Source organism: Ascidia mentula, chromosome 5, assembly GCF_947561715.1.
Source record: "Ascidia mentula chromosome 5, kaAscMent1.1, whole genome shotgun sequence".
Taxonomy (NCBI): domain Eukaryota; kingdom Metazoa; phylum Chordata; class Ascidiacea; order Phlebobranchia; family Ascidiidae; genus Ascidia; species Ascidia mentula.
This window is the reverse complement of record NC_138570.1, coordinates 18,773,715-18,799,517: the sequence shown is the minus strand read 5'-3', so window position 1 is coordinate 18,799,517 and position 25,803 is coordinate 18,773,715. Positions and strand designations below refer to the sequence as shown.

General features: G+C 37.3%; 6 protein-coding genes across 7 annotated transcripts; 1 reads left to right on the top strand and 5 right to left on the bottom strand.

The window, feature by feature from the left end:
- The first annotated feature begins 906 nt into the window (after positions 1-906).
- Positions 907-5,888, top strand: LOC145902425 (uncharacterized). Its single transcript, XM_082990381.1, has 10 exons — positions 907-1,716; positions 1,773-1,913; positions 2,008-2,064; positions 2,284-2,375; positions 2,507-2,590; positions 3,254-3,422; positions 3,711-3,882; positions 4,316-4,480; positions 4,622-4,730; positions 4,934-5,888. The coding sequence occupies exons 2-10, from the start codon at positions 1,850-1,852 to the stop codon at positions 5,498-5,500; spliced, it is 1,479 nt and encodes a 492-aa protein (XP_082846507.1). The 5' UTR covers positions 907-1,716; positions 1,773-1,849; the 3' UTR covers positions 5,501-5,888.
- Positions 5,889-7,140: 1,252 nt separating this feature from the next.
- On the bottom strand, positions 7,141-8,553 carry LOC145903129 (choline/ethanolamine transporter flvcr2b-like). Its single transcript, XM_082991205.1, has one exon. The coding sequence runs from the start codon at positions 8,551-8,553 to the stop codon at positions 7,141-7,143; it is 1,413 nt and encodes a 470-aa protein (XP_082847331.1).
- A 1,966-nt stretch (positions 8,554-10,519) lies between these two features.
- LOC145903128 (choline/ethanolamine transporter flvcr2b-like) lies at positions 10,520-11,932 on the bottom strand. Its single transcript, XM_082991204.1, has one exon. It carries the CDS (start codon positions 11,930-11,932, stop codon positions 10,520-10,522), a length of 1,413 nt encoding a protein of 470 aa, XP_082847330.1.
- Positions 11,933-12,728: 796 nt separating this feature from the next.
- On the bottom strand, positions 12,729-17,947 carry LOC145901795 (man(5)GlcNAc(2)-PP-dolichol translocation protein RFT1-like). The gene is made up of 11 exons (XM_082989590.1): positions 17,819-17,947; positions 16,240-16,379; positions 15,891-15,983; positions 15,260-15,551; positions 14,849-15,065; positions 14,154-14,247; positions 13,997-14,084; positions 13,692-13,830; positions 13,509-13,620; positions 13,294-13,440; positions 12,729-13,005 (listed from the first exon to the last, which is right to left on the bottom strand). Exons 1-11 carry the CDS (start codon positions 17,894-17,896, stop codon positions 12,741-12,743), a joined length of 1,665 nt encoding a protein of 554 aa, XP_082845716.1. The 5' UTR covers positions 17,897-17,947; the 3' UTR covers positions 12,729-12,740.
- LOC145901796 (man(5)GlcNAc(2)-PP-dolichol translocation protein RFT1-like) lies at positions 17,946-22,735 on the bottom strand. Of its 2 annotated transcripts, none has more exons than XM_082989591.1 (11): positions 22,595-22,735; positions 22,265-22,404; positions 21,962-22,051; positions 21,479-21,770; positions 21,076-21,292; positions 20,801-20,894; positions 20,651-20,738; positions 19,960-20,098; positions 19,793-19,904; positions 19,277-19,423; positions 17,946-19,085 (listed from the first exon to the last, which is right to left on the bottom strand). In XM_082989591.1, exons 1-11 carry the CDS (start codon positions 22,670-22,672, stop codon positions 18,821-18,823), a joined length of 1,662 nt encoding a protein of 553 aa, XP_082845717.1. In that variant the 5' UTR covers positions 22,673-22,735; the 3' UTR covers positions 17,946-18,820. The 2 variants fall into 2 exon arrangements, with proteins under 2 accessions (XP_082845717.1, XP_082845718.1); XM_082989592.1 differs by having other exon boundaries at positions 18,813-19,074.
- A 358-nt stretch (positions 22,736-23,093) lies between these two features.
- Positions 23,094-25,401, bottom strand: LOC145901797 (general transcription factor IIF subunit 1-like). The gene is made up of 4 exons (XM_082989593.1): positions 25,211-25,401; positions 24,879-24,995; positions 23,835-24,813; positions 23,094-23,495 (listed from the first exon to the last, which is right to left on the bottom strand). Exons 1-4 carry the CDS (start codon positions 25,310-25,312, stop codon positions 23,098-23,100), a joined length of 1,596 nt encoding a protein of 531 aa, XP_082845719.1. The 5' UTR covers positions 25,313-25,401; the 3' UTR covers positions 23,094-23,097.
- Positions 25,402-25,803: the final 402 nt, after the last annotated feature.

The following is a 25,803-nucleotide window of genomic DNA, read 5'->3' as shown; positions in this document are numbered from 1 at the left end:
AAGCATCTTCAGTATAACTTTTCTTCAAGTGGACAATATTTATGTGTGAAAAGTTGTTAGATAACGATTGCAACAACACAAAGGTTTTTGTTGCGTGGATACTGATCTAGAATCGCGAACATTCAGACACCAGAATGTTTGGTAGAGCTATTACACAGAGAACATGTAGTTGTAACGCTACGGCACGTGGAATAGAAACCACAGTAAACTGCTTCGGGCTTGGCAAGCTTTACAACTTCTTATCAGCGAAACGTCTGTTCCAGAAATGTGGGAAGCATGTTAGGAGATAAGGACGTGCTCGCTGTGTTTCCGTTTCATTGCACGCTAGTAAAGAAACAGGTGCTTTTTGTAAAGCAGAAGTTTTGTTGTTTCACAAGACGAGATTTGAGGTATAAGTCCAGTTGTTTCAGACTGTGGATATCCTGCTCTATTTTGTAGCATTGAAGGCGTTACTAAAAAGCGGTAATATGGTATGGTGCCGGTAACCATGGTAACAATGAGCAGTGTTTGATAAACATACTAAAATCCAATTCTTTTGCATCACAAGTAACGAAAAAAGTCGAGGAAATGAACAGAGCTTCGACAAATTTACCCTAGTTTCTGCGCTGTATGCCGAACATCATTGGAAACCTTAAAAACCCTGTCGTGTTTGCCTATGTAAAAGTTTGAACTGCTGTATGTCAAGTTATGTGACGCGCAAACCCCCTCCGACAAAAATAAGTGTTCACGCCCTGGCACTATGAGCAATGGAGAGGAAAAGCCTCGCGGTTTCTTTATGACGGAGTTTGTTCTGTTTGCTTTGCCGTGTGTATGGTCTGCCAACCAAGCATACCCGTTCGTGAAAGGCATTCTCTACTCCCGTAAAATGGGCGGCTAAATTGTACTGTGTTGTCACAAAGAAGTTCCGTAGTCGAGCGTTCCAAACCAGTGAATAGACCTTGTGACATCATATATGTAACTGTGTGGCAGGATGGAATACAGAAGTTTTATTACAAATTCCAGCAAGTGTAATTTAAAGGTTTCAAGTTAGTTGAAGACGAGTGTTATGTAACCTCCATATGAAATAATAAGGTGCTTTCCGACATTTGGTTGTAGAACAGAAAAACTTGGAATTACAATAAACGCAAGCCATCCTTTGTATGACTTTAAAATTAAATGCAGATTATTTTTAGAGTTTAATGTGTTTTTTTTTAAGTGAAACAAGCGTATTGTCGAACACAATAATAATACCGATGACTTGACTAGTGTTCGTAATAACATGTTGAAAAACCGCACGCCATGGGTGGAAATACAGTTTGAAGGCATATGCCAGACAAGCCTCGATGAAATTCTGTTTATTTCATGTAACATCAAGGACCAGTTTGATGGTACTTAAGCCATCAGCAACCAGTTCTGATGTAGTACTGTCATATATGTAAACTTATCACTTGCTTCTCAGGCGTTTGAAAGCACAATAAATTTATTTTTTTGCGTTTGAACGAAATGGCACGAATAACGTTGCTATGATGCTTTGCAAAACTAATCAGTCAACGACAAATCACAGGTGTATTTAGTCGTAAACCAGTGTTACGGAGCATGAATTATTAAAGCTGTGCATGTTTTCCCGGGTTTGAAATTCGAAACGCGTTTAAATCTGTGTTTGTGACTATAGCGTTAGTTGAATCTGGCAATGTGCCAAATTTATGCAGTATTTTATCATTTTATGATATGTGAAAGGTAAATATGTGATGAAGTCATTGAGTCAGCCACGATTAAACATTAACTTTTTTTAGAAACTTCGTTGTGCAAACTATCTCATAAAACTTACCTACCCTGCTGCAAAGCTTTTTTCCTTGTTTCATCTCATACAATGGCGCAATTCTGGAGGCTGTGTTGCGTCATAGTTGTGATTGTGGCGAAGACAACTTTAACAGGTAAGTTGGAAATCTAATACATTTATCAATTTGATTGTGTATGCGTTGTTTCTGTTTCTTGGAACATTTCTTCCGTTAATTAATTTATTTCCAGATGCCCAAATTCCTGGTTATCCTCTGGTAAATGTCAGTGGTACCACCGCTTCTATAGGTAAGCACTAACGTTTATGGAAGCTGTACAAAAAAAAATCGGAACACCTTTTCTTTTTATATTTCCCAATATGTGATACTGCATTGGTTTTTAGGTGGTACATGGTAAAAGAGTTAGACATGACGATTCTAGTGCACAACGTCCATGCACTTTTTCGCATTTTTTTACAGCTAAGGTAAATCGTAAATCGGCTTGGGTTGACATAATTTTATGTTACAGCTGCCAACACTTTGAAGGTGTATACTACAACTGTTCGTCTGACACGAAACTTCGACACCGTTAATTTTAATTCAGATGCCTTCTCCGATTCAGTAAGTAACACTAGTTTTTTGCGTGCTTGATCAAACAGTTAGTCTTGTTTTAATAATTTTGAGTCAAAGAAAATTTTAAGTCAAAGAAACATATTACGTGAATAAAATTTCAAGCTGAAGTCTTTTTTTAGATTGGAGCATTTTACACCAACAATTTGCCTGGTTTCCTTCGAGCATCCAGTATTTCATCAACTGTAAACGGCGAAAAAGTTGATGTACGTATATATAATATACATAGTCGGAACTCTTAAAAGTTCTTTATATTCATCCAGGCCTTTTTACACTGTTAATCTAACGATCATTAAGTTTTCTCCAAATTTTCATCATGATTTTGACGTCAAGGCAGCACCAAAGTAAATGAACTGCCATGTTCTGCAAACAAAAGTTACTATAACTGGTTTCTGGCACCAGTCATTTCGATGGTTTGGGTTCGAATCCCACCGCTGCCACCACTGAATTAACACAGTAGGTCCGTCACCAACTCAGAAATGATTTTTTATCAACATGAAACAGTTGTTTATTCTCGATAACAACGAACACATCCGAAGTTTTCGAAGAAGCAAAACCACACAGTATCTCTTTCCAAAAATTTCAATAACATAGATATCATAAGTTTTAGTTACGATTAAACTAAAGAACTGGATTCTTTGTGTGGCGCATCTCATGGTTGTAATATGGATCTGATTCTTTTGAAAAAAACAATCAATGCTAATTTACTGTCACTGGCTTTGTAATTACACAAAGAATAACGTCACAGTTGTTGTATGGTTCGTTCATGTATTTTTGTCAGCCAACTTGGCATATCAGATCATTTCCCTTTTTTCTGCATGCACCTGACCATTAAATATATGCAGTTTTGTAATTTTTGATTATTTCAGGTGACGTACAACGTGGAAGCGAGATACAGTATATTAAACACGTCCACTGATGCAAGTATAACAAACGGAATTGCGAATTACAACGAGATAGTCAGGAATCTTCTCTCTGATCCATTTAGTTCATTCTACATAGTGCTGTTGGCCGACGAAAACGCATTTAAATTTGCTGGTAGGAGATAAAATTGTGTCCAAAGTCACTTTTAAATATGTTTTAACCAATAATTTGTCCATTTGTTAGTCACACATAAGCGGTAAAATTTGAGAATTGAATTATGTCTGGGAGGAACCGCATCACCATACGGTCTTAACCGAAAAAAAAATTACTAAAAAAATTAAAAAAACAATTTTGAATAAAAAAAATACTATTCAGAACATATAAATACATGGAAGTTTCCACCAGTTAACGTGGGTCTCAGGAACTAAAAATTAGGTAAACACATGCCAATACCTGTTACAGGACAGAGCTTGTGCAACACTCCCGGTGCTGTAACATGCCCTACCCCGAACACACAATGCGACGAGACCGTGAACGGTGTTGCGATCACGTGCGTTTCTCCGTGTACGAAGGAATTTTGCAAAAACAATGGAACTTGCTCGCAGCCCTCGACCGCCAACCCCCCCACTTGCACGTGAGTTGTCTATAGAAGTAAAATCGTTCTGGAAAATATACGTTTTCCTAAATAATGAATTGGGAAAATTATAAGTAAGCAATTAAAAACATGGCAGTCTGTTTACTTTTCTTAAATATGTTAGGGATACTTAACACGATAAAATTATGTTTGGCGATGTCTTCCAAAGATTTAGAGTACAACATTTCTTCTGCTTTAGATTTTATGAAGAGTATACCCAATTGTTAGAATTGATATGTATGCAAAGGTTATACTTAACTTTCAAGACGACAAAGCTTTCTGCCATGACTTCCATACTTATAAAGCCTACAATTACAAGAAATACTAAAATGTAGTAGTAGCACAGAAATTTTATTACTTCTCTTTGGAAAAATCCTGCCCAATATGCAACTACCAACATGTTTATCTGAGCAACAGTTCATCCTGTTTGCAGATGCATGTCACAGAGCGACTTGTGGTTTTTGGGAGCGCAATGCGAAGCCTTCGTTGCACTTTGGATGGTCATCATAGCTGCCGTGGGGGCGTTTCTTCTGCTAGTGGGCGCCATCATCATAGCGTGTTGCTGTTATTCAGCCAAGAGACGGAAGAAGGAAAAGGAGTAAGTTACATTTGACACAATACTTTGCTTGTACCTGTTCGCCATAAAGTATAACTATTACTTTAAATACAGTGTTTTATTTTTGCTTAGGTCCATGTATTTCTTTGCACAGTTTACGATTAAACCACTTTCTTTTCACAGAGCTCAGTACTTTCACGATCCAAAGGACCTTCCAGCGTTTAATAACAAAGCTTACATTCACGATGAGAAAGAACTGCCCAAGTACCAACCAAGAGAACCGGTTTACCAGGTAAACGGTATCTTAGTTTCACCTCAACTTGACTAACGAAAGATACAAGTATTTTGGATAGTTGACGGTTGCCTTGTCATAAACAGTTGTATTTGTGTGGTCCATAATGCGCTGTATGAAGCGTGATGTCGTTTGTCTTCAAGTTATTTCAATGTTGTAAAAATATTTTCCATTTCATGTTTCATTATCTTTCTGTCCCTTAGGAGAGAAGCATCGACGCAGCCGCGTTGGCTGCCGCAAAGAGGCGCTCGAGATCCTCGTCACGCGACCGGCGACGTCGTCATAGAAGCCGCAGCCCCGCAAGTCGACGTCATAGAAGCAGAACGCCGGAATCGCGACGACGTCGAAGCGACAGACACGACCGAAGAAGCCGAAGAAGCGATAGGAACCCAACCAGCAACAGCGCCGTGAGCTCCTTCGTAAGCAGCAGCGACAGCTTTGAGAGCTCAGATGAGGAAACAGCACCACCTACCGAGCCACGTAGACCGTCCTCCACGTCATCCGACGATGTCACCGACTCTGCGTCGTCCTCGAATGAAGGTGATGACGTCGCAGTGGTTGCCAAGAGTCAGGGTACGTCACCGATTCGCTGGAACACTCCAAGCGAGGCGTCAACTTTGCCGAGGAGGGATATTGCTGCGAGGAAAGGGTGGATGCCAAGTTTGGGTCCACAGATGTTCAACTTACCTCGCGCCGACAGTGTAGACTTGGATGAAAGTTTACCAGAAGGGGGCAGGCCATCTCCTTACATAGCAGACACCGACATTTGAAGACAATGAAATTTAATATTAATCCAATCAGCTAGGACTCGGGTCGCCGATTGCCAAATACTCAGTTTTCCACCTTATCGGCTGCCCAACGGTCAAACGCCTTAATACTGTACCCGACTGTCAATACAAGTTTTAAAATTTCTTGCGTCAGTTCCTTTATACTGTCTGAAGAATGTTGTTTGTTTGTCCGTCCTTCTCTAAAAGATTGTTTTTTGCTGAACGCACTTCATGTTTTTATCGCTATATCTTGTATCCCGTTTGTATGCATGCGAATACATTATGTATATTACACGTATAAAAATAATTTGATTTTTACCACAACATGCGTTGTGAAAAGTGACGTCAGCAGATTCAGCGTTTTGTGTTTTTGTAAATAAAATAAACTGAAACCTACAGAAAATGTAGTGCTGTTCCATGCTACGAAAACATATACTGCATGTTGAAACCTATTTTAGACAAACATTTTACTGCTTATGCCTCAGTTTACCTTTTGATTGCCGCACGCTAGGTTACAATTTATTTTAAATTGTTTATGAGTTTGCGTTCCCACATACACGCCCAAAATAGAATTTATGCCTCTGCAGCGACAACACAAACAGTGCTTGTGGTTTTTACGACCAATATGTAAACTTGCGACGTCGCTAAATATTCTGGTTGACCCATCTTAACCTTTCTCTGTGACGTAACACAATCCAGTACAGGTGTTGGTATAAACTCTCGTGCCAGGGGTCACCGACCTTTGCCAAACTTGAACGTCAGTCACATGCAAATTGCAGCAAAAAGTAAGAGACAACCTAGCAGCATTCAATAAGTTTTCACTTGGATGCTATGACTGAACTAAGTCTACTCATGACTGAATTAAGTCCGTATACGTGTTCTTGCTGCAGACTAGTAATGGACACCGTAAGCAGCCCAGCTAAAACAAAACGTTAAATTAACTTTCGTAACGTTATTTAAAGGTTGTCCAGTGGTTTCAGATTGTTTTTGTGTCAAAGTAAATGTTGCATGACATAACGTTGGCCTTCAACGTAACTCAAACGATATTGCGACGGTCAATTAAGCACGGCTTGAATAAACGTTTTTGTGTGGTTGAAACACAACATTTTAGTGATGTTATTGAACATGAGTACCGATATAAACGTTTCTGTACCGTTAATATAGGATGTAACAAAACTGTTTTACATTAACGTTTGTATGAGGCAACATTATTCTGTTATGAAATCGTTTTGAATTGTACGTTCTTGTAACGTTACTAAGTAACAAAATAAAAACGTTTCGTATTGACGTGTTCGTTTGGTTACATTAATCTGTTTTGAAAACGTTATTTGATTCGTAAACACATCAGTCAATTTCAATCTTAGTGTAGATGGCCTTTTATATTCGCACAAAACTTGAACAACAAACACAAGAATAAACAAAAATAAACCGGAGATATATCGCTAAAACCATACAGATAACAAGCTTTCTTGCTATACTGCTGATAGTTTTGTATTACCTCTGCTGAAGTCATTTATTTTGCGTAACCTGGTAGAAATTCGACGTTCTACTATTAACTATGAAATATACAAATAATAAATACATAACAAATGGTTGGCGTCATTTTTTTGTGCAAGAATTTCCTTCTTTCCAAAACCCCATCTCTACTTTCCGTTGGACAAAAGCTTGAGAGTTTCATCGGATTCAGCGTCAGCTCGTCGAAGTTTCACTTTGGACGTGAACACAATCACCACAGCCACCAACATCAGAAAGCATTGCATAATGAGGACAGACAGCGGCCCCAAACTTTTATACAAACCTCTTCCCACCGCAACCACAACTGTTCCGTAAATACCGTCAATCGTTACTGTCCATAAATTGACGAATCCTTCTTCGGTCGGGAAGGTGTGCTGTGTTATGAGTTCCATGATAACAACCAGATTAACACGGTTAAAGACCCCAAACATTACGTCGAAAACTAACATAAGCCACGTGCACTGTTCGTAAACTGCTATAGTGAAACACGCACTTGCCAGAAAAGAAAGCAAACTTCCAACTTTTACAAGGTACATATAGTTCTTAAAAACATCCACAAGTCTGCCGCCCGCAGGAGATCCCAAGATGGCTCCACACAATAAACCAATCAAAGAGTAACTTGCCCATGGGCGAGGATCTGCTACTTTTAAGGCCTGTAGAATTTCTGCCAGAAAGACATTTTGCACAAGTGCTGTTTGTAAATATATGGTGTAGGCTAAAGCTAACAGGAGGTACCATAAGTCGGAAAATAATCGCTTGGTTTGCACAAGAAACTCTAAAAAACTATCCCAAATCGGTCCATTGATTTCGCTATCTCTATTTCTTCGCTTTTGAGCCTGGGCGAGAGTCGGTGGTTTTGGCGGTTCGTCCTTCGCGAATGCAACTGCGAGAAGAAACAAGGAAAACGCTATTCCCGCGAAAGCAAAGTTTGTCCAACAGTAAATTCTTATAACAGTGTTGGAACCAAGCATATTGTTTACCTGCGTTGTCATGGATACATTGCTCGACTTGTGCTCAACACTTGATACGACCTGAGAAATTTTTCCTAAAATAACTGAAGCTCCGGTAATAAAACTGACCATGCCGACTGATAGTCCAACAACGGTCATCCCAAGAGCACTTCCCACTTCATTATCTGGAAACCATAAAACTGCCAGCGTTGCTGGCAGTCCTTTGTTGATGGCGTTGGCGACTCCAATAATAACCTGGCCAGCGACGGCCATGGCGAACAACTTACTGTTTAGAAGTGCGCTACCAACAAAGATAAAGCTAAGCGTGATACATGCAGTGGTGAGGATCAATAGTTTCCGAATTTGCAATTGACGCCTTAAAAACATCCAAGCAAGTAATGGGGCAGACAACATGGTACCGATGAAAAATCCCATTCCCATCAGATCGACTTCAGCGTAAGTGGTGTGAAAGAATGCAACCCAATCGCTGCTAAAAATGCCAAATGAAAAGTTCAAGTTTTGAAGCATCATCGCGACAGCCAGAACAGCAACGATGACCCACCTAACTTTGTACAACTCTGTTTCTGGCATACTGGTCTTGGCTTAAAGTCAAAATAAGATATTTTACAAATATATCTCCAGTCACTGCTGATAATAGTTGTCAGTTCATTCTGCTATTTGCCCGCAGTATGCAGCCATTTGTATGCACTATTTTTCTTTATTGCTCCGTCACATTCATTACTGTATCGCTTTCGTATTTAGGCCGACTCACAACTCAAACATTATGTTATTGGTTCGAGATGTTCCTGTTTGGCCTACAATAATTAATCAAGTTCGGAAGTGCGTTGCAGTTCGAGAGTTTATTAATTGATTGTCAATCGTTTGTTTATGCAACAGATTTTTGCTGCCTGCATTGTCCATTTAATTCCTGACAGTTGGTAAGTTGTTTAGGACCAGACTTTTTCAGAGGAAAAACCTACATATCGCATTTTTTCCTGCAACGCTCATACCCTGCTATAGGGCTGGCCTCCTTTAACCAAGTATGGTTTTGTTTGGTCACTTGTCGCCGTCCATGGATAGCGCAGTTAACATAACATGTGAGGTTAAGTGAAATATTGTGGTATTAAAGAATCGCATATTGCAGTAACATCAGGTTTTATGGGTATAGGCTAAGTACATTCACATTTTTGTGAGTCTGTTTGACAGCTTCTCAAAGTGTTAGTGACTGAGCGAGCAACTTCATTGCTGGTTCTAAGTGTCAGAGAAAAGTACGAACAGGTAACACGTATTTTAAGGAGCGAAGAAAAAGGTCTGTCGTCGAGCCGGATCTGCACCCTTCGTTTCCGTCTTATTTGCGTTGTGTTGTATTAGGTTAAGAAACATGTGTCCATAACTTGATCTGCCACAACCTTATGGTTTTGGGCTTTTCTGTTTGCATGTGGTTTAATATTTTCCGGTCTTATCACCAATTAATGTTAAACTTTCAGAAGCCTTCGTTTGCCAACTCACACGTAAAACTTATGTGGACAGAAATAGTTTTATTTAAAACTGCATAGCACAACATAGGTTCAGGATAACAATGGCTCAATCAACATGCTTCTTAAAGTATTGTTGATGTAAGAATTGCACCACAGAGCGTTCATTGAACCACATTGTGACGCCACAAGCAGCTAAACAAACGCATACAAGTATTTTGGATAGTTGACGGTTGCCTTGTCATAAACGGTTGTGTTTGTGTGGCCCATAATGCGCTGTATGAAGCGTGATGTCGTTTGTTTTTGGGTTATTTCATTGTTTCAGGTTTTTTTTATTATTTCTTCCTTAGGAGAGAAGCATCGACGCAGCCGCATTGGCTACCGCACAAGGCCGTTCAAGGTCCTCGTCACGCGACGGGCGACGTCGTCACAGAAGCCGCTGCCCCGCAAGTCTACGTCACAGAAGCAGAGCGCCGGAATCGCGACGACGTCGAAGCGACAGACACGACCGAAGAAGCCGAAGAAGCGAGAGGAACCCAACCAGCAACAGCACCGTAAGCTTCCATGAATGCTGATCAAACTGCTTTTCGTGATAACGCTTTTTTCAGTCATTGTAATCTTGTAACAGCGTCACACATTTTGTTTTCATTTATTAAACAGCTTTCGGCCATGACAATGATTATTTAACCACCAATCGTTTTTGAAAGGACGTGCTGCAGTACGTAGGCTATGATTTTTTCATTTCGCTGCGTCCAGAAGGACAGACCTTATATAATTACTTGGGCAGTAATTTTGGCAACTAAATTAAAAAAAAATTATTTACACAAAAACTTGAACAATAAACACAAGAATAAACAAAAATAAACAGGATATATATCCCGAAACCCGTACAGATAACAAGCTTTCTTGCTGTATACTGCTGATAGTTTTGTATTACCTCTGCTGAAGTCATTTATTTTGCGTAACCCTGCAGACATTTGACGTTCTACTATTAACTATGAAATATACAAATAATAAATACATATCAAATGGTTTTTGTCATTTTTTTGTGCAAGAATTTCCTTCTTTCCAAAACCCCATCTCTACTTTCCGTTGGACAAAAGCTTGAGAGTTTCATTGGATTCAACGTCAGCTCTTCGAAGTTTCACTTTGGACGTGAACACTATCACCACAGCCACCAACATCAGAAAGCATTGCATAATGAGGACAGACAGCGGCCCCAAACTTTTGAACAAACCTCTTCCCACCGCAACCACAACTGTTCCGACAATACCGTCAATCGTTACTGTCCATAAATTGACGAATCCTTCTTCGGTCGGGAAGGTGTGCTGTGTTATGAGTTCCATGATAACAACCAGATTAACACGGTTAAAGACGGCGAACATTACGTCAAAAATTAACAAAAGCCACGTGCACTGTTCGTAAACTGCTACAGTGAAACACGCACTTGCCAGAAATGAAAGCAAACTTCCAACTTTTACAAGGTACATATAGTTCTTAAAAACATCCACAAGTCTGCCGCCCGCAGGAGATCCCAAGATGCTTCCACACAATAAACCAATCAAAGAGTAACTTGCCCATCGACGAGGATCTGTTACTTTTAAGGCCTGTAGAATTTCTGCCAAGAAGACAATTTGCACAAGTCCTGTTTGTAAATATATGGTGTAGGTTAAAGCTAACAGGAGGTACCATAAGTCGGAAAATAATCCCTTAGTTTGCACAAGAAACTCTAAAAAACTATCCCAAATCGGTCCATTGATTTCGCTATCTCTATTTCTTCGCTTTTGAGCCTGGGCGAGAGTCGGTGGTTTCGGCGGTTCGTCCTTCGCGAATGCAACTGCGAGAAGAAACAAGAAAAACGCTATTCCCGCGAAAGCAAAGTTTATCCAACAGTAAATTTTTATAACAGAGTTGGAACCAAGCGTATTGTTTACCTGCGTTGTCATGGATACATTGCTCGACTTGTGCTTAACACTTTGTACGACCTGAGTAGTTTTTCCTAAAATAACTGAAGCTCCGGTAATAAAACTGACCATGCCGACTGATAGTCCAACAACGGTCATCCCAAGAGCACTTCCCACTTCATTATCTGGAAACCATAAAACTGCCAATGTTGCTGGCAGTCCTTTGTTGATGGCGTTGGCGACTCCAATAATAACCTGGCCAGCCACGGCCATGGCGAACAACTTACTGTTTAGAAGTGCGCTACCAACAAAGATAAAGCTAAGCGTGATACATGCAGTGGTGAGGATCAATAGTTTCCGAATTTGTAATTGGCGCCTTAAAAACATCCAAGCAAGTAATGGGGCAGACAACATGGTACCGGTGAAAAATAACATTCCCATCAGATCGACTTCAGCATAAGTGGTGTGAAAGAATGCAACCCAATCGCTGCTAAAAATGCCAAATGATAAGTTCAAGTTTTGAAGCATCATCGCAACAGCCAGAATAGCAACGATGATCCATCTAACTCTGTACAACTCTGTTTCTGGCATACTGGTCTTGGCTTAAAGTTGTCTGTTATTTTAAAATAAGTTAAGATGTTTTACAAACATATCTTCAGTCACTGCTGACAATAGTTGTCAGTTCATTCTGCTATTTGCCCGCAGTATGCAGCCATTTGTATGCACTATTTCTTCATTGCTTCGCCATATTCATCACTGTATCGCTTTCGTATTTAGGCCGACTCACAACTCAAACATTATGTTATTGGTTAGAGATGTTCCTGTTTGGCCTACAATAATTAATCAAGTTCGGATGTGCGTTGCGGTTCGAAAGTTTATTAATTGCTTTTCAATTGTTTGTTTATGCAACAGATTTTTGCTGAGAGCCTTGGTCCACTTTGTTCCATCAAATTCCTTTAACCAAGTATGGTTTTGTTTGGTCACTTGTCGCCGTCCATGGATAGCGCAGTTAAAATAACATGTAGGGTTACGTGAAATATCGTGGCATTTAATATACGCATACTGCAGTAACATCAGGTTTCATGGTTATAGGCTAAGTACATACACATTTTTTTGTGAATCTTTTTATCAGCTTCTCTAACTGTTTCATCAGCACTTCCGTCTTATTTGCGTTGTGTTGTATTAGGTTAAGAAACATGTGTCCATAACTTGATCTGCCACAACCTTGTGGTTTTGGGCTTTTCTGTTTGCATGTGGTTTAATATTTTCCGGTCTTATCACCAATTAATATTAAACTTTCAGAAGCCTTCGTTTGCCAACTCACACGCAAAACTTATGTAGACAGAAATAGTTTTATTTAAAACTGCATAGCACAACATAGGTTCAGGATAACAATGGCTCAATCAACATGCTTCTTAAAGTATTGTTGATGTAAGAATTGCACCACAGAGCGTTCATTGAACCACATTGTGACGCCACAAGCAGCTAAACAAACGCATCCAACGCATATGTGTATTATTCTTTGAAGCCATCCAGCATCGCAGCAAAAGTAGGTTTCAGATATAAGACATGTAAGACAGGAAATAAATAAGGAAAGAAGCACTTTGGCATCTGGTATGATGCCCCACAGTGGTGATTGAATGCCAGACATACCTTTATATAATCTGCAAATATTGGAATTGGTAACTTCTTTTGTTTGGGTGCGAACAAAAACCGTATTTATTTATTTATGCTATAAGTTTTGGTTACAATAATGTAAAAAGTATACAAAAAACATATGTTGATATCCCTGCATTTATTAAATTAAAATTTAATTATGTTTGCTAGGTTGTTTGGGGACATTTAAGTTGATATTACAGTAAATACATTGGTTTTGTAAAAGTCACATAAAAGACTATTTAGTCCACATATCTTTCCATTAAGGTATGTCTGATTATGTAAACATAAAATACCTGTTTATAAAGTATAAACTGTGAATGATTCTGGCCATCATGTTCAGACAATTGGCAATAATAAAGCCAACAGAACCAACTGCATTTGTGAGGTAATAAGAGGAGATGAGGAACAACAATGAAAACAGAAGCATCTTTTTGTTGTATCTGTTTGAAATAATTTTTCATGTTAGTTTTAGTCTTAATATAACTAATATTATCCACCAATTTTGTACCTGTCCACTTGACTTTGATTCATGGCTGCAAACACAAAACACTCAGTTGTGCCATTGACGGCAATCGTCAAAACATAGAAACAATAAAATTTCAGAAGCATCGGCCCACTGCCTGCAAAAAAAATAAACCACATGAAGTTCATTTATTAGGTTTCACATTTTTTGCACCAGTAAAATACCAACCATAACTTAGCATATTGCCTCCATAAATGTCCAAGAGCAGTTTGGAAAATGGCAAACCAAACGCAAGAATCACAGAACCAATTAAAACAACAAGGCGGAGAAGACAAAATAAAACATTGGACACCGTAGATATCTCATCCTGCAACAACAATGTTTATGCGGAAATTAATTGTCCCTGTGATCAACCTTTGTTTCAACTAATTGTAAAAATGTTAGGGTGTTGTTCAGCTATTGCAAGTAAAGTGTAAAAATAAAAACCTTTACTGACATACAGTGAAAACTTGCAATAAAAACACACAACAAACCTTGCTTTGCTGTGACCACTCGCCACCTCTTTTCAATGTCTTGGCAAAAAACAAATAAAAACTTTCTTCTATCGGCAAGAAAATAAATCTACAAATAAAAAAAAAATAAGACATTAAAAATCAAGTCAACCATTAAACGCTCCTTAGGTTATCCTACCTAGCAACGAGGGAGCCAAGGTTGTTTATGATGTCATAAACACCTTGATCTGCAAAGCTGAGGACATCTAGAACGGTCATCACATAACGCTCACCTATAAGCAGAATTAATCGATCACACTTTGTAAATAGAACTCTTAAAACATGTATGAGAATCTCCCAACAGTCGTTTACCGACAAAGACTTGGTGTCTGATTTTTTAACTTATATAAAAGCAAACTAAGTCCTTTGTTTTTGATATATATATATTTCCTCCTTTTTTAAATGTTACTAGAACAACTTTGTGTCCACGCTTCTGGTTTTAGAAAACATGTTTCGCTTTTTATTAAGCATCTAGAACTGAAGATGCTTTAATAAAAAGCGAAACATGTTTTCTAAAACCAGAAGCGTGGACACAAAGTTGTTCTAGTAACATTTAAAATTGAATTGATGGATAACTTGTGTCACGTGAAAGAAGTGTTGCTGGTTAGGAAGATTTCATGTAGTAAAACAATTTATTGCTATATTTCCTCCTATAATTTGGCATCACCCGCATCACTAAAAATGCTGATGATGCCGAATTATATCTTTTTAATTGATACAGATGATGCCGAATTAGAGGTGAAACACATATATCAAAAACAACAGAAAGACAAAGGATTTAGGTTTGCTCTTATATCACATTTTGTATTTGCATCTTTTTTATAAAACACCCACCTTCTGTGAGCAACTGCTTCAAAATCGATTGTTTGAAGAAACTGATCGTAAGTTTCCAAATTTTTTTGTCAACGAACGGTTGACCAGGAATGGTTTTGGGAAAGAAGTCCCTGATTTTTGTGAAAGGAAAATCGTCCAATTGTTTGTGTTTGTCTGTCAGCACAAACCATATGAAGTAGCCGTAGAAAGTGGAAACATAAACAATAAAAAAAGAAACCTGCATAAGATAAATAAATTTTTTGGATTTTTGAAACCGAGGGCCAGCTTGTAAGGTTACTGGGCAAATTTTTACAAAGATTTTAAGGCATATGTTTTGAATAAAGCTACCCACATACAATCATGACCAACATTCAGTAACAACTATGCTTCCCTGTGGGACCAAGATTTGAAACCAGTACAAAACTGTCTCACCTGTGCAATAGAAAATGACAAGAGACCCCAATGTGGAAAAAATAGTACGAGCAGCACAGTTACGATGCACTTCACTAGGATTGCCAACCCCTCTGTGATTACTTTGAGTTTAATGAACAAAAAAGCTTGGGCGATAACCCAAAGAGGTTCCACCACCAGCTCAACGCAAGCGCACATCCCAAAGACGTAAACTGCCAGCACATAGTGTGGTGTTTCTGTAGGATCGGGATTTTGCAAGAGGTTGATCCAAACATATGTTGCAATTGTATTGCACATGACGCCAACTGGAAGTCTGCAAAAATAATGTGGAAAATTACATGTGATGAATGTTTTTCAAAAATTTGCAATGCAGACAAAAAATCTTTATATTTAATGTAGGTGTTTTTTGATGAAAAATTATCTGTGTCAATCTTCAGGTTCAAGTGGCAACTAAGCTACAGGTTTTTCTTCAAGGCAAACTAGTTCCTAAGAAAGGGCGCGTTTTTTACTTGATTTTTTATAATAATTGATAATTTCTTACCGCAGATGCTGTGTTTAAAGTTGTTTTTGTTTTCTTATTGAAGCAGAAAGACATTTCTAAGATCAGCAACTAAGTTGCAGATCACAAGAAAGAATCAAATGATAAACTTACATACACCATAACAAGTTAACTGTTTGAGTCCACCGCACATTTGAACTTTTCTCTGTGGTTGAATCATTACTTGTGTCCGTACTTAAACATGCCCTGACAATAAAATAATACATTGTAACAAAATAAGCGGAAAATCAAGAAAACAAAGACGCCAATGTGATTAAACAGTCTCAAATTTTGAAATTAATATTTCTATGATTAACCTAGCATTAAATATTAATTGAAACACTGAGCTTCTGCTTCTGAATAAAAATTTCTACAAGTTTCATTCCCAGTTTATATGTAACTTAAAGGCATGATAAAAGTAAAGGCTTCATTTATAATTTTATGAAACAAATTAGGATCTTACCTTCGAAATGCCTCTCTGGACATGAACAGCACAGTACTGTAGAGCAAAAGCAGACGGACGTTTACGACACCCAGTGTCTGTTTGGTGATGTATCGCAAAATAAATGCATTCAGTAAAAACGTCAAAACTCTGAATGACAACTGTGGGTAAAAACAAGATAACATTTGTATCAAACCAACAGAATTTATGCATGGCAGTTAACAACATTGAATGTGACACATGTTCGTTGGTCATTCTCTACAAACAATAACATTTATGCTGCACCTAAGAGTGATTTTCAACAGATTGTGAAAAAAAACCTTCAGACAATTGCATAGTAGCATTTCTCACAAACTATCGCACTCTGTTTTAAGAACACCACAGAAAACTTCAAATCTATGATTCAAATCTTTTCTAGCATGAAGTTTGTACGCAGAACCCAAACCACCACCTTTACAGGGGGTTCCATAAAAAACTCTATGCACACGGGAATGCAGCAGAGCCATTGAACACATGACACACGGCTCCTTGGTTACATAGACATCAAGACCAGTGCAGATGTAATAGCTTTGCTTGAGAAACTCTGCATCTTTACTGGTCCCATCCATAGCGTCAAGGTTAGTATTGTAATACAGCCCATTGTGTGGCTGAGGTTTTACCTCCAGATATGGTTTATATTCATAAACTCCGCCACCTTGGCTGTGAGCGACCAAATCGATTGCGACATTCACAGCATGGTTTAATGGGTGTTTTGTTTTGTAACCATTGCATATTTCACATTGTAAGTTTCTCATGTCAAATGCTGTTGCTATGACGATATTTCTTCGAGGGTCAACAATAACAACCCCAAGCTCACACTTTGAATCAAAGGTTTTTCCAATTCTTGCAGCTGAAATTGCCAACTTCATGTATTTTTCTATGTCTAAGTTACATGTTAACAGCCGGGTGATGTTCTTGTCTTCATGAAATGAAACTGGCCAAAAGGTTTTGCATAAATCAAACTGTTCCCTAGTTAATGGACGGTTTGTCGGAATTTCAACATGAATAGGATCGCAAACAAAATTTTCTATGTTGTTTAACACTTGAACATTTTTGGCACTTTTTAAATCCAGGACTTCAGCAAAATCTTTGAAACCTTCGTGCAAACCTTCAATGTATAATAAAACCTGCAATTTGTCGCCACCTGGTGTCTTGATGCAGCGAATTCGTTTCACATGCTGCAAGCCCTCTAGTGGCAGTACATCACTCAAATGCTTTAAAATTGCCGCAGCATGCTTTTTGCTTGTCAATGTGCAGGCTATGCCTCTTTTTATTCCGATGGCTTCTATGCTCGAATTGTATTCATCACCCAAAACAGATGAAAGTTTCCATGTTTTACATTTGTCACCATCACAAATCATGGAATTCTCCTCATCCATTTTTCTTCTCTTTTCACACGGCTCATCCATTTTCTTGTCAGTTTATTTCTGTAGATGGCTTGCATTGTTTTCAGAGTCGCATATTGAAAAATTTCATTTTGAAATGGCAACAAAATCTCAAAGGCATTTATGACAACACAGAATCATATTTTATCACAAACAGCAAAACAATTTATGCATACCTGCAAAAGCATGTTGTACGACGCCAATTTAGAAGTGCTGGCCAGAATCTTGTTAATTTCTTTGTTGGACTTCCCCATTGTGCAAAATTAGTTACAGCATTTATAAAATTAATACAAAAACTACAACCTAAATAACAAAAATTTAATTTTTTGGCAATAAAAACATTTCCATTGTGCTGGTCATGAAAACATAATGAACTTTCATAAAAACAACATACTCTGCATGTACAGAGTGACTCTTTTCATCATACAAAACAACCTTCCAAATATGAACGTGGGCAAGCACAGAAAGTTACAAGTTTTACTTTAAAGTGCAATTGACTAAAATATTACAAAATGCAAAAACGAAGCTTGGGTGCAAAATATATTCATGCATATGATCGTGATGATAAATGCCAGAGCTATGAAATTGTTACTGTGTCCATCTTTAGTGCAACTAACAACTAACTGTCTGCTGGGCAGAGTCACCTGTCATTGACAACAGCTCATGTGTTAAGCAACGTAGCAGTGTCGTCACTATTTCAGAACTGTCACAGATAAAAACAGTTGTGTTCAAGTTGCTGCAGAATGTTATTTAGCAATTTCAAAGCTCTGACAATTAAAACAAATAAATTTCAAGAACAAATAAAACAGTTTTTATAAAATTTTCACATAAAACACATGAACGTATAGATTGTAAAATATGAAATAAATATTAGGAAATATGCAATGTTACGAAAAAATAATATTAAAAAGGTAAAATGTAAACTAAACAATCATTGTGACATTAATACCAGACACAGGTGAATTGAAAGACAAAACACAGCAGAGAAAAATCTCAGACATTACTTGACATTCCAAATAACGCAATGTTATGAATATCTAACTTTACACATTGTATAAGAACAAAGCATAATATATGTAAAAGTGCTGTTTATAATTGCTAAACTAAATTGCATAAAGTGCAGTACAAGAAAAAAAACAGCTGGAATGAAGAAGATACTTTGCATAAGCTTGAGAAGTTCATTCCATATGCTTCTTGAAGTATTGTTGATGCAAGAATTTGGAAACAGAGAGTTCAATGAACCTCATTGTGATGCAACAAACAGAAAAACAAATGCATCCAATTGCAAGGTGGATAATTTTGGGCAACAATTCTGTGTCACAGCATAGATAGGACTCCGAAACAAGGCCAATAACAGCGGACGAAAACAAAACAACCAAGACTTTTCTCTCCGGAACGATGCCTTTTAATGGAGATGGAACAACACTGATATCTGTAAATAACCTGTAATGTAACAAACATTTTGTCAAACATCACAGATGTGAAGTTATGCTTTGCCAGGACAAACATTACATTTTTGGGAGTCCTGGTTTACTTTTTTGAATGCATGAGAAAAACTAAAATTAAGGAATAGTTATTGTGTAGTACAGGGCTAGACTCTGGCAAAATTAAGAAACCAGTAATTTGGTATATACCTGTTTATAAAGTAAAAACTGTGAATAATTCTGGCCATCATGTTTAGGCAATTGGCAATAATAAAGCCAACAGAACCAACTGCATTTGTGAGGTAATAAGAGGAGACGAGGAACAACAATGAAAACAGAAGCATCTTTTTGTTGTATCTGTTGGAAATAAAACTTTCTTCTTGAAATGTGCACGAAATGTTTATACATTTTAGCAGAATGTAAACTACTATATGCATTATGGGGCTAAAACAAAATTATATCAAGAATTTAACACGAGCACAAGCACTGCCTGGAACATGCAGCAAAACATGTTTCCTAGAAATTTTGTTCTTTTGTGAAATCACCAAATTCAATATATTTTATCACTCAAAATATTACTGATAAAGAAAGCCCTGTGGACCCCATTGATGGGTCACTGTAAACCCTATGGGGTCCATTAACCCCCCAGTTCAGAAAAAATAACAGGCATTCTTCCAAGTTACAGTTTATAAAAATATTGACATAATCCAAAACTTATTTGTTTACCTTTCAACTTGGCTTTGATCCATGGATGCAAAAACAAAAGTCTCTGTGGATCCATTGATCGCTATCAGCAAAACATAGAAACAATAAAACTTCAGTAAAGTTGGCCCACTGCCTGCAAAAAATCGAACCTTAGTTTTAACATTTTGAACTAAATATCTTAAACTCACCCCCACTCAACACACTGCCTCCATAAACATCAAGCAACAGTTTGGAATACGGCAAAATAAACGTAAAAACTGTCAAACTTATCAGAACCACAAGACGCAGAATGCAAAACAGTACATTGGACACTGCAACAATTTCCTCCTGTAAGAGATTTATTTTAAATGTGCATATTTTTGGATGTTTTTGTTAAAGATCTACATGTGTTAAATATCTACCACTAAGAAGTCAAAAATCATAATAAACACCACAAATAGTTCCAAAGTATGTTTTAGAAGATTATAGAAGATGCCTAGTGTTTCAATTTAAACCACAACCATAAGGGATGGCCTATCTTGCGGATATCGCCAGTTTCTTATTCAAATACATTTTGTTTTGTGTGCTAAAAGAGTTTGTTCCTAGTTAACTTTGTCGCGGGGCATCACAAACTGGTAGTTTATCTCATAGGCCAGAGTTTGTGACTTTGTTGGTGGCACAAAGCACATTCTTTAAACAAACAATTTGGAACATTTGTGTTATTTATTCAATAATAATATAGAAGCAAATCATGAACATGTTAATTAACGGGCCAAAAAATTAGAGCCAGCCTTATTTGGCCTATGGGCCTGCAGTTGGACCACACTACAGAATCTGAGTAGGATTATAAAAATCAAAATAAGTCTTCATTGAATAGTTTTCATTTCAAATTCTGGTCACCTTAGTTTGTTTAAAGATCTCGTCACCCCTCTTCAAAGTCTTTGCAAAAAACAACGTCAAACTTTCTTCAATGGGGAGGAATAAAAGCCTTAATAAACAATTAAACATAAATGCAAATTTCTCTAACAAAGGAAAAGCAAACTAGGTTACCTGTAAACAAATGACCCAAGGCTTGTTACAATTTCATAAACACCCTGATCTGCAAAACTAAGAACATTTAGGATTGTCATCACATATCTTTCCCCTGGAAAGAAACAATAATATGTAAAAAATATAGTAATATTACTACATAAAACATTTTGTTTCAAAAAAAATATATTATTGAATAAAACAGTGAATTAGTGGCAAATGATACAATGACATAGAAATAAAAGAAGCCACCTTTTATCAGATATGTAAAGACATCAATCAATTACTGAAAATACCTTCAGATAAAAGTCGCCTCAAAATCGATTGCTTGAAAAAACTGATTGTGAGTTTCACCATTTTTGTGTCAACAAAAGGTTGTCCAGGAATTGACCTTGGAAAGAAATCCCTGACTCTTGTGAAAGGAAAATCATCCAATTGTTTGTGTTTGTCCGTCAACACAAACCATATGAAGTAACCATACAATATTCCTATGTTCACCACAAGCAAAGAAATCTGACAAAAAGGAAGTGTTTATTGACTTATAACACACCCAACTTTTCAGTAAATACTTTTTAACTTTAAGGATAAGCTTACGAGAAATATACACAGGGATGACATGCATTTATAGCACACTTTAACACTGTGAAATAACTCTTGACGACCCTTGTGTACACAGAATTTGTGTATAAATTTACCAACCTGCGCAATGGAAAATGACATCAGTCCCAAATCTGGGTAGAATATTGCCAGTACCACAATTACTGCACACTTAACAAAGAATGCAAGGACTTCAGTTGTTGCTTTCAATTTGATGAACAAAAATGCTTGTGCAATAAGCCACATTGGTTCTATGGCAAGTTTCAGGCAAGCACAGGCTCCAAAAATGTACACTGACAAGGTATAATGGGGAACCTGGGATTCATCTGGTTGTTTTAAAACGTTATTCCAAACATATATGGCTGCAGTACTGAATACTATTCCAAGTGGTAATCTGTAAACAGCAAAATATGTGGAGTTTATTAGCTGAACTAATAATGAAACACAACAAAACATCCTTTTTATCACAAAAATGAAGTTATTTACAAATTTGAAGATAGCACAACAGCACAAGTCATTTTTAAATATTTGTATTTTATCAAAATCATTACAGCCTTAAAAGAAAGAGGATTAAATATAACTTACATAAACCAAACAAGGTTGATCGTTTGCATCCACTGCAGCCTTGAACTTTTTTCTTTATTATTTGAGCTTGTGTTGGTTCCTAAGCAAGCTCTGTAAATAACACATCCTTAAATAAATGTTTAAAAACAAAGTCAATATATAAACTGTAGTTTGCTGCATGTATTTTAAGCAAAGATGTAAAACGGCATTAACTAGTTATAAGTCCATCTTAGTTTGTGCAAAACATTTCCACATTTTCATACTTCTCTGTTTTTAACCAAGAACGTAATATAAAGCGTCTACTGGAAGTGTATACCCCCATACCTTCGAAATGCACTTCTTGTTGTGAAAAGTACAGTTGTGTACAAGAGTGGGAGACGAACATTTGCAATCCCTAAAGTTTCTTTGCTGACATGTCGCAACTCAAACGCGTACAACAGGTGGGTGAAAACCCAAAAAACTAGCTGAGAAAAAAAGATATTTAGGCTTGAAAATAGAACACGGATTTTCATGACAAACGAACGTTTGTACATATACTTTAATTTTCCTGTTGTCTTATGGCCAACAAAGACTCAGTAAACATACTTTATAACAGGAGCAGTTTTTAGTTACCAAAACCAGTTAAAAAAAGAATAAAAAATACAATATATATACTTGCAGACAAATGTTGTAAGTTGCCAAAGTGGAGGAACCAGCCAGAATCTTGTTTATATCCTTACTAGACCTTCCCATTGTCCAAACTGTACTTTGTCACATATGGGAAAATAGTAGTATTGCCCCCTATTTTACTAAAGTAAACATTCTAGAAATAAAGAAAAAGTTTCAACAAATTTCAGTTTTCACAAAATTGGTTATTTACAAAACCCAGATGTTGCCCAACTTGTGAAAAGTTTAAATATGTCTTCAAAATCAAGGACACATAGTTGATAAGGTAGCTCTAATTTTTACCATGATTAGGTGGACAATGGAATTGCAATGGTAGAAACACATAGGAGAAAACAACAGGCATCACAGAAAACCATACAAACATTCCCAAGCCAGAATTGATTAAACCTTACACAAGTTCTAGATATAACTGCAACATACAACCAAAAAAATTAATCTACAATTTTCCTAATATGGACGTGAAAGGGCATGTTTATTATATAAATGTGCCCTTAGCCTTCAAGAAACAAATGCAATTTTCCATTAATATTCCGCTTGTCAGGGTTCAATCTTTTTAATATCTTAACCACTCTGTTCACAATTTCTTCACTGGCCAAACCGGTTTTCTTGGTCTTGAACTTTTTTAACAAGTCCTTGGTTGTGATTGGTTTATAAGTCAAATATCTCCGCACGGCATCTTCTGTGATACCTCCTTGGGCAGAATCTTTCGGTGGTGAATTAGGAGCAGTAGAACTGCTCGGTCCAATTTTTTGTCTTTTTACCACGGTTTCAGCCTGGCTGCTTGTTGCACTTCTCTTTCCAAGCACAGATCCAGTCACAAGAGGGGACTTTCGACCTTGGCTTTCAAGCTTTTTTGCAGACTCCAGAACTTTGGACTTAGTTGGCGTACCTGATTAAAATCGAAAATACCAAATTTGTTACAATGTTTAAATACAAAAAAATATTTGTCAAACACACTAACATAAGCAATTAAAGGTTGGTTGCCAATTAAGACAAAGTACTTCTGTATTTGATGTTACGATTTCTGAACATACCTTATAACTTAAGTCTCAAATCAAAAAATAATATTAAGGTGCAGACAGTAGTGCACACAAAGTTTCTGCCATTAAGGTCACTTCACGACACAAATCAAAAAATTTTAAGAATCGGTTCTAAAACATTGTGTGCAATTATGTTTGTAGCTCAAAGATTACTGTGGCTTTTTTGCTTCTAAAACAATAATATATACCTGAAACCTCTGCAGTTGGTGTGGAAGACCTGCTGCCTTGTTTGCTGCCTTTTCCACCTTTTTTCTCCTTAGGTTTCTTAACATGCATAAAAAGTGCACTTTTTGACAAAGGGTCATCCTCCTCAATATCACTTCCTGACTCTGATGATGTTGCACTGTCATCACTTCCTTTCATGAGTTTATTGATCACTTCATCTTCTTTCGCTTCTGCTTTTTTCTCATCTTCTTCTTCACTACTGGATGAAGATGAGGACTCAACCTCGTCGAGACCTTTTGGAACAACGCGAGAATCATTAACCTCCTCATTTTCACTGCTTACGTCACTTGCGTAAGCCACTTCATCTCCTTCATGTTCTCCATCATCGGAGTCCTCCAAAGCTTCTGGTCTTTCTTCGTCAGATTTGTCCTTAGCTTTGTTTTTCTTCTTTTTCTTGGAACCAGATGGTTCATCATCATCACTGCTGTTGTCGCTCATATAGAGATCCAGATCCTCATCATCGTGAATCATGAGGTCGCTTGCTTCAATCTTTGTCTTCTTGATTGATTTCTTGATGCTACTTTTGGATTCTGCATCTTCATTTTCTTCCTCCTCTTTTATATGAAGACGTTTCCTTGCCATGTAATTTAAATGATTCATAATTTTGTCTCTTTTATCCCATGCAGCCTCTGCCTCCTCGTCAGTGAGAGTTCGATGTGAAATTTTTCTCCTGAAGTTGTACCAGTCCTCGACAGGGTATGCTTCAAAAGTAAAGTCAGGCCTTTGCGTAAACACAAAATAAACTGAACCTTCTCCAATTCCTCCCTCTTTCTTTCCAGAAAACTCCTTCATAACAATTTTGGGTTTGATGTCTGTTGGAACTTTGCCATTGAGCTTTTTTTTGAAGTCTGGTTGATTTTCAATGGCTGAAACTTTAAGATTTAGCGGCTGATCTTTGACCTTAAACACTGATTCTTTGCGCCCATACTTAAGCTTTCTGGCCTGAAAACAAAACATTATGGTGATGATGTGAACCTGTTTAAACATTGTAAAAAGAAAGAACTTACCTTTTCACGTTGTTTTCTTCCATACTCACTACCTTCCCCGAATTCTGGAAATTCTTCTTCTTCAACATAAATCTTCTTAGCACTTAAGTCACGTGACAATGAAGCCTCCGTCCAATTCTGCAATATACAAAAAAACTTGTGGTGCTGTTCGACACCTAATTCACTCAATATAACAATAAATAACATAACTGTACATATTATATATACTATCTTTTTATGCCATGGTTTCCATACAAGAGCTTCTTATTTGCCACACAAAGTACCAATTAATTCTGCTCAAGGAGGTGCATTGTTAAACATTAACATTATTAATACAGGACACAAAGGCTTACTCTAATATCCACTCGGTCCCCTGCATTAAATCTCATAACACTGTATGTTTTGGAGGCCTGCTTTGGGACTCTTACAGTATATTCATCAACTTGAGAAGCCATCACTTGTGTGTGTGTAAATCTTTGTGGGTTAGAATGTGTGATTGTAATTTTTTACATGATTATGAACAAAAGATTACTTTGTCAAGTAATATTCTGTAAAATCAAAAGTTTTTTATATCAATATGCAAAATATACACCAAAAAATTGTTCGCTTTACCACAAACTGCGGGAAATGAGTATAGATTGATTTTTTGTTAACCAAGTGCACTTTTTCTCTTTAAAGGCGCCAAACCGACCCGCCAATTTATGTGCAAGTCAGATTAGTAACCTGTGCAAATTACTTATCACCAAAACGTCTGTCTGGTTAGCGCCTTTGCTTTGCAGAAAAAAGGCAGCACACAAATGCTAGAAATGTCCTGTGAAGAATTTTGTTCAACAAAGATGCACGGTTCTCATGTTGATACATGGTGGCGATGGTGCGATGTCAACACATGGTGCGCTTTGTTATTAAACCTTTTCGTAATTTGATGCAACAAATAAAAAATATATTG